This window comes from Marmota marmota, unplaced genomic scaffold (genome assembly GCF_001458135.2).
Source record: "Marmota marmota marmota unplaced genomic scaffold, marMar, whole genome shotgun sequence".
In the NCBI taxonomy this organism is placed as follows: Eukaryota; Metazoa; Chordata; class Mammalia; order Rodentia; family Sciuridae; genus Marmota; species Marmota marmota.
Genome location: NW_026000051.1, coordinates 8,857,254 through 8,868,427, shown reverse-complemented (window position 1 = coordinate 8,868,427; position 11,174 = coordinate 8,857,254). Strand labels below are relative to the sequence as shown.

The 11,174-nt window shown below is 38.1% G+C and overlaps 1 protein-coding gene across 14 annotated transcripts in view; it reads left to right on the top strand.

Annotated features, from left to right (window-relative positions):
* The window catches only part of Mrrf (mitochondrial ribosome recycling factor), a 51,391-nt gene extending 40,594 nt beyond the window's left edge, over nt 1-10,797 (top strand). For 13 of the 14 annotated variants that reach the window (XM_015497626.2, XM_015497630.2, XM_048813134.1 and 10 more), the window contains 2 exons: nt 2,560-2,719; nt 9,839-10,797. In XM_015497626.2, the coding sequence (XP_015353112.1) occupies nt 2,560-2,719; nt 9,839-9,916 (238 nt within the window). In that variant the 3' untranslated portion in view covers nt 9,917-10,797. Of the gene's footprint in view, nt 1-2,559; nt 2,720-9,838 lie in introns of those variants that run through there. The other variant, XR_001504759.2, reaches the window with a different exon arrangement.
* Nucleotides 10,798-11,174: the final 377 nt, after the last annotated feature.

Here is an 11,174-nt window from a genome sequence, read left to right as displayed (position 1 = left end):
AGATGTGTATAAGAGACAGTATATATATATATATATAATTTTTTTTCCTGTTCCTTCCTTACACTGACATATGCTTTGGCAGAACAAAAAAAGAGACCTAAACATGTCAGCATGATTTTTGTTCAGTGAATTAAAAAATTAAAATTTATATATATATAAATTTTTTTATATATATATATATATATTTATTTATTTCTTTTAGTTGTCAGTGGATCTTTATTTATTTATATGTGGTGCTAAGAATTGAACCCTGTGCCTGAGATGTGCCAGGCAAGTACTCTACCACTGAGCCACCGCCCTAACCACTCAGCCTCTTCTCTTATGACTCCTTACTTTGTTACTTGTGCTCCAGCCAGTTCCTGTGATGAAATATGTTCACAGCTTCACAGCTTCAAGCCTTTTTGTATGCTCTTTCCTCCTCCTACATGTCTCCCCTTACTCTGCCTGTACTGGCAGTTTGGACTTTTTTGATTCTAATAAGGTATATTAGTCAGAATGAGCTATGCTGCGTTAACAAGCAATCCCAACATCTCCATGGCTTATAGCAATAGAAGTTTATTTTTTGCTCATGCTGCATTCTAGAGGCTGTTCGTCATGGTCATTCTGGGACCTGAGCTGATGGAAATTCTTATCTCAACTTGTACTGTGGCCAAGGAAAACAAATGTGATAGAGCATGCATTTCTTCTGGAAGCTTCTATCCTGAGGTGATACCCATCATTTCTGCTCAGATTTCATTGGCCATTTCATTTTTATGTTGAGAATACATTCAAGTAGGTCAGTCCAGAAGGGACTGAAAGCTGTGTAGCTTAGCTTTGGAAGGGGTCAAAACGTGCATTTCTCCTATGTGCCCAGAAGGATAAGAACCATAATACTGGTAAACGGACCTAATGACTATCATGTTTAGATATCATTTCTCTAGGAAAATCTTCCCTTACTGCCCCCTCCCTAAACTTGGACAGTCCTAGGTGATTTAGCTGAGTGGGTTTTTTCCTGTGGCACCTTGGCCTTCCCCATATCCCTTTCCATAGCACTGCTCATACTCCATTGTAAATGTCACTGCTTGCTTCACTCCTATTGCAGCTCCTTAAGAGCAAACAGTGGTCTGTCATCTTCATGGTAATATCCTCAGTGCCTAGCACTCAGTTTATAAAATGGAAAAAAGTTTTGATAAGTGGTAGGCACTCAGTTTATACAAATGGAAAAAGGAAGGCCGGGCAAACATGTTAGGCTAGTTTGCTAGGTTGTTGTGATTATTGAATGTAAACTAATAACTGTCTGTGGTGGTTGTAAGGATTAGTGTATAAGTGCCTGTCTCAGTGGCCTATTGTCAGCCTTCAGTATGCTTTTTGCTGTTATGATGAGGATATTAAGTAAAAACTAATATTTATTAAACATTTATAATGTGATAGACATTTCCTGGGTACTTTTTGGAAGTTAACTGGCATAGTGGTTCGCCCATGTTACATTGTGACTCGTGTTACATATTGTTTGGTTTTGAAATCAATTGAAAGTCATTTGTTTTAATAAGATTATGAAGTTACTACTTGTTTTGGATGATTTAGCGATCAGAGATGCTGCTATTTCTATAACATCATCACTTATTTGCATTGCTTTCTTTAGCAGGAAGGAGGTAGAGTTATGGCTCATTTTTGATTGTTTAATTGAGCACTTAAAATGTACCGGGGTCAGTGCTAAATAATTCACATGCATCATCTCATTAATTTTTTACATCACTCCTTGAATCCACATTAGATGGGCACTCTGAGGAAAGGAGACCATGTATGTGTCTCATTAGTAGCATGATCAGAATTTGACCCCAGGTCTGTGTAGACTTCCTCTTGTACTTTTAACAGTATTCTTTTTGAAAATTTTTTGTTTGTTCTTTTTAGTTATCATGACAGTATTTTGACATATCATACATACATGGAGTATAACTTCCCATTTTTTTGTGGTTATACATGATGTGGAGTTATACTGGTCATGTATTCATATAAGAATATAAGAAAGTTATGTCCTGTTCATTCTACTGTCTTTCCTATTCCCACCTTCTTCCCTTCATTTAAAATTCCCTTTTGTCTAATCCAGTGAACTTCTCTTCTTCTGCCACCACCCCAGTTATAGTGTGCTAGCATCTGCATATAAGAAAGAACATTTGGCCCTTGGTTTTTTGAGATTGGCTCATTTTCACTTGGCAAGATAATCTCCATTACCATCCATTTACTGGCAAATGCCATAATTTCATTCTTCTTTATGGCTGAGTAATATTCCATTGTGTATGTATACCATGTTTTCTTTATCCATTCATCTGTTGAAGGGCACCTAGGTTGATTCCATAGCTTACCTATTGTGAATTGAGCTTTTAAGCAGTATTCTTATGGGCTGTCCTTAGCTAACTCAACATACTTGACCTTGAGCATATCCATAGGCATGTGTCAACAATGTTCAGAGTAAAAGTTATAGACTGTGGAGTTAATTGAATGATATTAAATTCTTTGCTAGAGGCTAATGTCTAGATGATTTTGTTGATTTTTTGTTGTTGTTGTTTTTTCTTTTATCAGAGTAACCAGGGAGCACAGGGAAATGCTGGTGAAACTGGCCAAACAGAACACCAACAAGGCCAAGGACTCTTTACGGAGGGTTCGCACCAATGCGATGAATAAGCTGAAGAAATCAAAAGACAAGACTTCGGAAGATACCATTAGGCTCATAGAGAAGCAGGTACTGTTGCCGACAGATGTGGAGTTTATGTTTCCAACCCAAGGAATCATTCATTCATGTGTGAAGCAAAGACAGTTTAAACAAACGTCTCTGGTCCTTTCATTCACATGACAATATTGACCAAGACTCTGTCCTCATGCTGGGCCTTGGAGGGATCCATAAAAGAGGATAAGATGCTGTTGACTTTTTACTTGTGCTAGGCTCTCTGCTAAACACTTTATATTACTTCATTAATTCTCGTCACTATAGAACTGTGAGGAAAAGTTCAGTGACGAGCCCAATCATGTTGCTGGTACATGGAAGAAAGGGCATCCAGAGACAGGCAGGCTGATCTCAGAGCCTACCTGCTAATGCTCTCTTCTCTGGTTTTCTGGTTGCTGAGAAGTAAGTACTTACGTTGTCAGTGTGCTGAGTAGTAGCACTTGAGCAAGTCTTAAAGGAGCTCTTGGATAAAAGAGTGAGAGACAAGAAGAAAAGAGACAAGAACAGCATGTGCACCGGGATGATGATATAAAAGAGGCTTGTCACATAGATCAGTGGGGCTTTAACCTAGGCTAAGACTAGGGAGTGAGTAGAGAAGATGGAAGGTCTTGAAGACCAGGTTGAGGAGTTTAAATTTTAACATGACCATAGTTTCCCACATTGGCTGTGCATCCATAGCAGTCACCTGTGGCCGTAGTAATGCTGTATGACCAGCTACTTCAAAACTCAGTGATTTATAGTTTCAAAGCATTATTTGTTACTCTTGTTTCCATGGTTAAGCTAGGTAGTAGCTGTTCTAGGCTGGGCTCTCAGGGAACTTGGCTGCAGATCTTGGACTGGGTTCAAGTCTGCTTTATAAAAATCTTCCAGAGTCAATAAATTTCCAGGGCGTCTTTACTTGGCAAGAGCAGATGCCACTGTGCCTGGCTCTCCCTTCTTTATGTTGATTATTATTATTTTTTTCAAAGCAAAAATAACTTCCATTAGTTTTCCTAATACTTAAGTAATACATGTTTATTATAAAAGGAATGAAGTGCTGGGTGTGGTGGTGCATGCCTGTAATCCCCGGGACTTGGACAGCTGAGTCAGGAGGATTGCAAGCTCAAGGAAACTTAATGAGGCCTATGTAACTTAGTGAAACCCTGTTTCAAATTAGAAAATAAAAAGGGCTGGAGATGTGACTCAGTGGTTAAGCACTCCTGGGTTTAATCCCCAGTGCCCCCCCCAAAAATAATAATAATAATGAAGAAAGTCATTGAAGTCTTGTCACTAAGAGATGACCATTACTAACATTTTAGTGCTGTTCTTCAGGCTATCTCTGTAAGCGTATATGTGATCTATAAAATACCAGTGATCTATAAAATTTATCATTTTTCCATTGTAAAAATCTTTAATAAAGATATCCTTTGCATGTGTGTGTGTGTGTGTGTGTGTGGTATTGGGGATTGAACTCAGGGAGGAACTGTCACCAGGCTACATCCCCACCTCTTTTTTCACTTTGAGGCAGGGCCTAGCTAAGTTGCTGAGGCTGACCTCAAACTTTCGATCCTCTTGCTTCAGTTTCCCAAGTCACTGAGATATCACAGCTGTGCACCACCACACTCCGCTTACAGATGCTGTCATGTTAATGTTGGCTCTGACCGTTATTGGTGGTAACTTCACTTGCTATTACGTAATTAAAGGATGGGAGAAAATATTCAGGAGACAGCCTTGTGTATGCTTCATTTTGTTCTTTTTCCGTGTCAGAAGTCACCAAAATTTGAGTTTTTAGTGTGGGTTTTTTTGTTATTGTTTCATATAAACAAGGATGCAGTGGATTGTTGCTTCATAAACAGTTTTAAAAAACTTATGTGTTTACTTTTTTTATTCCTGATTATCAAAGTAATGTCTGCTCATTATAGAAAATATAGAGTACAGAAGACTATTTTCAAAAATGGGGGAAAATGCATATCACAAGCCCACATTGCACAAGTGGCTCCTCTTAATATTTTGGAATAATTCTTCTGTTCCTTTTGTTTGTTTGTTTTTAACACTATGTAATTGTAAACATGATGAGTACGTATAGTGTATATACAATTTTACATCCAGCTTTTCATTTTCCATTTGGCATTAAAGACATTAACATTTCCTTGTCATTATAAATGGCCATTTCTAATGGCTGCTAGTTTGTCTTGAGGTTTTACCCATGATTCACTTTTTGAAGCCCTCTTTTTGGACATTTAGTTTGTTTTAATTTTTTTTTTTTTAAGATTGCAGTGCATATCATTAGAAGTCTTTATAATTCCTTAGGATAGAATGTCCGAAGTGTGGAAGTACTATGTAGAGGAAATACATATTTTTAAAGTTCTTAGTATATACTGTCTAAATCACTTAAGATTTAAAAAATATGTGTGCTAAAATTTTGCCTTTTCTAACTCAAACCTAGAAGTTTTAATGTGAGCTTAAAATATTGATGTCTTGAAACTATTGTTTTTACTCCTACACTATATAGAGAAGATTTTTTTTTAATATAAATTCATATAGCCTTTCTAGAGGATAATATGGCACCATATACCAAAACCCATACATTTCTAATTCAGTTAGTAATTTGGGAATTTATCTGAATTAAATTGTTGCGAATTTTTTATCTAAAGGGATGTTCTTCGATGCATTATGTATAATAGCTGTCTAAATTTCTGACAGTGGGAAAATAATTGTTTTATAGCTACTCATTGAAATCTGCATAGAAAAACAGTAAAAATATTTTTATAGACAGGAAATTTTTTTAGAATATACTTTAAGTTATATAACATGATGCCATTTTTATAAAGAAAAGTCACATATACATAGAACAGTTGGCAGCTTATATATATCAGATGATAGAATTATGGACAATTTTTATTTCATTTTTTGTGAGTTTTTTTTTAATATTTTTCAAATTTTTTTTGGTGGACACAACATCTTTATTTATTTGTATGTGGTGCTGAGGATGGAACCCAGCATCCCGTGCATGCCAGGCGAGTGCGTTACCGCTTGAGCCACATCCCCAGCCCCTGTGAGGTTTTCTTTTTAAAGTTTTTTCCAAAATTCTTTTGAGGTCATTTTTTTTTAACTTTATAAAAACACTGTTTCTTTCATCTTTGTTATGTTAGAATCAAACGATGATTCAGTTGTAGTTTCTGTCTCAGCCATCGCATCTGACCCCCAAACTCCCCCAGCCCCTCCATACTTCCCCAGCCCTGGCCAGCTCTGCTGAAGAAGGACCACGGTCTTTCTGCTCAGGACACTGACATCTGCCTGCCTGCTGTTTCACCTTCACTTCAGTTTGCTATAAATGGGTCTGTTGAACATTAAAGTACTTGGCAGAAACCACCAGTGACTCTAGCCAATATCCTTTCACTGCTGCCTTTCTCTGAGAAACAGCCTGCTCTGAAATGAGTGAAGCCCGGTGCTGGTGAGGATGAAGGAGGGGAGGGCTCTTGGCAGACTGGGCTGCAGGCAGGGAGGCCAGACTGGTGAGCAGTGGGGGTCCCAAGCCAGGCCTCAAGAAGGATGACTTGTATGCAAGCCTGTCCCAGAGCTGTGTGCTGTGTTCTTTCCATATCTCTGTTCCTGCCTTTTATTTCCCTGAACTTGTTAAGTGCAAAAGTAATTCTCAAGACAATGATGTTGGTGATAATATCATAATCTTTACAAGTCATATGATAATGAAAGGGCTTTTGCTTTAGAATTAAAATATTCAAATAGAATTAAGAATTCAAATCCTAGCTCCTTTACTTCTGTGCCATGAATGTGGCTTCACTTTTCTGAGCATCTGCTCATCTGAAAAGATTGACGTGAAGACCAAATGAATGATACAGCATATTTAGAAGTGACTCATGGTTGCTTGTCCTTGGTAATTTTTACTCTGTTTGTCCCATGTCATTCCTCTCCCAACCTTGGGACTTTAAGGGTACTAGGATTGATAACTTTTAATGACCCTATCATAGCCAGGCTGGAATGAGGAAGGACTTAGGCCAGGTACCTAGACCCCTCAGTGGGAGCAGGAGCATCATACTGACCATTATGGGTGGGTGAGTTCCTAGCCTGGCCACACTACTGACTTTTTATGTGATTTTGGGGCAGAGCAGTTAATGTTCTATGCCTTGCTTAATCCTCTGTAAAATAGGGATAATGCCTGTCCAGTCTGTACAGGGGTTGTGTGAGATGATTGCATGAATTGAAGGAACAGAGGATGAAAAACTTTGGCACAGTAGGAACAATTATGCAACAGGCTGGTGAAAAAGTCTTCATAATATGTTAAAAAGACTTAATTGTATCCCCTATGTTGTGAGGATTCTGTGCAACAAAGTGTGTGAAAATGTAGCCTAGTGAACATGTAGTATCTGGCATGTAGTGAACATTCAGTAAGTGGAAGCTGTTCTTGTATGTTGGTGTTGATTACCAGTATTTTAAGAAGTCAGATAGAGATGGAAAAGATGAACCTGCAGGTAGACTGTTCCCAAGGACACTTTGTACTTATAATATGGTAAAAAGTTAGTAAATATTTCCATTGATTGATTAATTTGAAAAGAAGTTAGGAAATGATAGTAAAAATCACAGTAACAACTATTTGCACAGAAAATACCCAGTTTTAAATGTGCTCATATGTTCATGATTTTGTTTAACCTTCACAACCACTCTCTGAGGAAGGGACTGGCATCCTCATTTGATAGATAGGAAACTGAGGCTCAGAGTGGGAAAATGACTTGCATATTGTCTCTCCATGTCGTCATATTGTTACCCTGGGTGCTGTGTCTTCTTTTTTTTCCCATCCCTATGCCAAACTGTACTCAGTGCCATTTCTGTAGAGGAGGCTTATGGCTGGAGTGCTGCTGGCAGTGTGCTCCACCTCGTGCAAAGCAGTTGCAGAGGCCAGAAACATTTCAAGGGGTTTTGACTGGCTTAGTGAGGAGAGACCAAACTGCCATTCTAAATTCAGTCTAGAAAAGTGTCTGGCAACCTCAGGAGCTTTACTTTTCCAGCTTAAAAATGTACAGCTGTTGCTATGGTGAGAGATGGCTGCCTCCCTACATGGGACCAGTTGCAAGTCTTTTTTAGTTTCTACTCTTTCTAGTACATTTAGTTTCCAATTCCTGACCAAAGCTTGGGGTTCACACATCAAAATGTCAAACAGCTTAGCACACAGATCCTGGGCACTATGCTGCTACCTCAAAGCTTCCCACCTAAGCTTCTTCCCTTCAGTCCCATATAGACAGAGGGGGAGGCTTTAGTACCTAGTAAATCATACTGGCTTTTTTTTTTTATTCTTAGAGGCATATATATATGCTTAATGCAAAAAATTTGGAAAACATAGAAAAAGCATAGAAAACTTTAATAATTATTCACTTACTAAATGCTTTCTGAGAACTTGAGATGTGCTAGGTGGGATGTGATTGATAAGAGACATGAATAATATATTTCTATCTTCCTATCACTAAAAGATAACCACTGTTAATATTTTGGTAAGCTTCCTTCTTCTTTTAAAAAATATGCCATTTTTTTTTTCCTTTTTTCTTTTGGTACCAGGAATTGAACTCAGGAGCATTCACCCATTGAGCCCCAGCCCAGCCCTATTTTGTATTTTATTTAGAGACAGGGTCTCCCGAGTTGCTTAGTGCTTCACCGTTGCTGAGGCTGGCTTTGAACTCACAATCCTCCTGTCTCAGCCTCCCAAGCTGTGGGAATTACAGGTGTGTGCCACCATGCCTGGCTAGGCCTTTTTTTGTTTACATATTTTATAGATTATTTCAGATATATAAAATATATATGTATATTTATAATTCTAATATATATTCATATGTACATAGACATATATACACATAGACCTATATAAAAAACATACATATATACATATAAATATATATATAAAATATACATATATATAAAACATATTCACAGAGAATTTTGAATCTTGATTTTGCTTTAAGTGAAGGATAACATGAGTATGTCTCTATTTGAATTATTGAAACAGACATTTTTGTTCTCATTACAAATGTACCCATACTTGTTATAAAACATTCAAACTGGAATTTTACCTGTGTGCATTCTCTCCATGAAAAGTAGACGGTCTCACCCAATTTTTAAAAATTATTTTTAGGTTTTTTTTTTTTAAGTTTTATTTTTTGTAGTTGTAGGTGGCAGAATGCCTTTATTTTATTTGTTTTTATGTGGTGCTCAGGATCGAACCTAGTGCCTCATGCATGGTAGGCAAGTGCTCTGCCACTGAGCTACAGCCCCAGCCACAGTCTCACCCATTTTTAATGACTGTATATATTCAGCTACTTCTCCATTCCATAACTTTGGGTTTTCTGATTTTTCATTATTAAAAATAAAATCAGGATAAATATCTATGTGTTTAGAGCTTAAAAAATTTTCAGATCCTGTTCATATGATAATTTCCCAGTTGAGAATTCAGGGATTAAATGATAGGAACATTTGCATCATTTAAATTCCTATCAGTGATCTATGAGCTTATCCATTTTACTATAGCTTGCTAGCATTGAATATTGTAATTAAAAAACACATCAAATTTTGCTAACTATGATAGCCAAACTGTATCTTGTTTTAATTTGCATTTCCTCAGTGTCTATTAAATTTTCCATGTTTGTTAACCAGATGTACTTCATCTTTTTTGAAGGCATTTTTTTTTTTCTGCTTAACTCTTGGGATCTTAATATTCTTTTTATCAGTTCATCTGAAAACATTCTAAACTGGTAGACTAGCTGAGGTGTAAGAATTCTAGAGGCCCATTAAGAGACAGTCTGGCTTCTTTGTTTCATATAATAGTTAAGAATGTAGGCTGTGGAGTCAGACTACCTTGGTTTAGATTTTGGCATTGCAGCTTTCTAGCTCTTTACCCTGTAAGTAGTGATCCAACTGCTTCAGTTTCCTTATTTGTAAAATGGGGATAATGATAGTATCTGACTCACAGGATTACTGTTGGGAATCGACAAGAATGTATATTTGAAGTTATTAGTACAGCTGGCTGGTACTCAGTTAATGTGAACTTTTATCACTGTAATTTTTCCTAGATAACCTTTTCATATTTCTGGAATGTTTGTCCCCTATCTTTCTGCAGCCTTGGTTAAAAAGCTATCTCATTTTGTGTTCTTGCAGATCAGCCAAATGGCCGATGACACAGTTGCAGAGCTAGACAGGCATCTGGCAGTGAAGACCAAAGAACTCCTTGGATGAAAGTCTGTCAGAGCCCAACCACACACCAGCCAGTTTCTGGTGGATCCCATGGGGGCAAATTGGCACCTCCCACCCCCATCTCCATCCACGTGGAAGTCTGTCACTGTGCTGTCAGTGCAGGGAAGGCTCTGCCTTCCAGTGGGATACTCAGATCTGCTCATTCTCTTCCTCCTTCCCCCTGCTCACCCCATTCTACTCTGAGCCTTCTGGCCTGGTTAGCCCTCAGAGAACATCTACTGCTGGCAGAGTGTCTTTACTTGGGCATTTGCCTTGACCACGATGTCTCCAAGGGATGGGGATCATTAGCAGGCTTTGAACTGCCTGCTCCTCATCTCAGGAGCCTCCTTTTTCAAACAGTAAATCAAGCCCTGTTCCTAATTTTAAACTCTGTTCAGACTGATGTGGGCCTTCTGCTGTGACTGAACCCCTTTGCTAGAGGCCCATTTCCACCAAATGAAAAAATTTTAAAAAATCGGAAAGAATAACAGCTACAAAGGAAAGGACATAGTTGGTTGGGGTGGATGATCTCTAAGTACCTATATTTAAAGCAACCAAGAACAGCTTTTGCCTCTGGATCAACTTCATGCATGCTCCATTCTCTGCCTGGATCATTTTTCTACTCCTCACCAACAGGCCAGGCCTGTTTACTTTTCTTATCATGTCATCTGGGAATCCTTCCTTTACCCCCTAACCTAAAACCCCCACTGTTGGCTCTCAGTTCAATCTAATGCTTTTATTTGTACCCAAACTATGATTATTATTATTTTGCCAGTTAGTCTATGACTTGGCATAATACCCGGAATATAGAAGGCATTCGTATTTTCGAATTGTGAATAAATTGCACATAGTAGCTACCTAATAAATGCTGGTTTCTTCTGTGATGTAACAGTCCTTCTGTCTTTTTCTACTCTTGTCCTTAATCTCAACTTTTACTGTAATTAGATACCTTCTCCACCCCCAGGGCCTACTGCCTGTTGTTGATAGACATGTGGTTTATTTTGGCCCATCTTTGAGTGCCAAGTTAAGTTAATCCCTATCCCCAATTATTTTTTTCTTTCATCCATTCACAATATAGCCACTGTGAGCTAGAGTCAGCTAAAGCTTTATAGTTATAATGCATAGTAAACTTAACAGGTGTATATTACCTCCTTTTAAATAAGAAAACTGGAGCTGGCCTGTGTGGCATATGCCTGTGATCCCAGCTACTGGGAAGGCTGAGGCAGGAAGGCAGCAAGTTTGAGGCCAGCCTCTGCAAGTA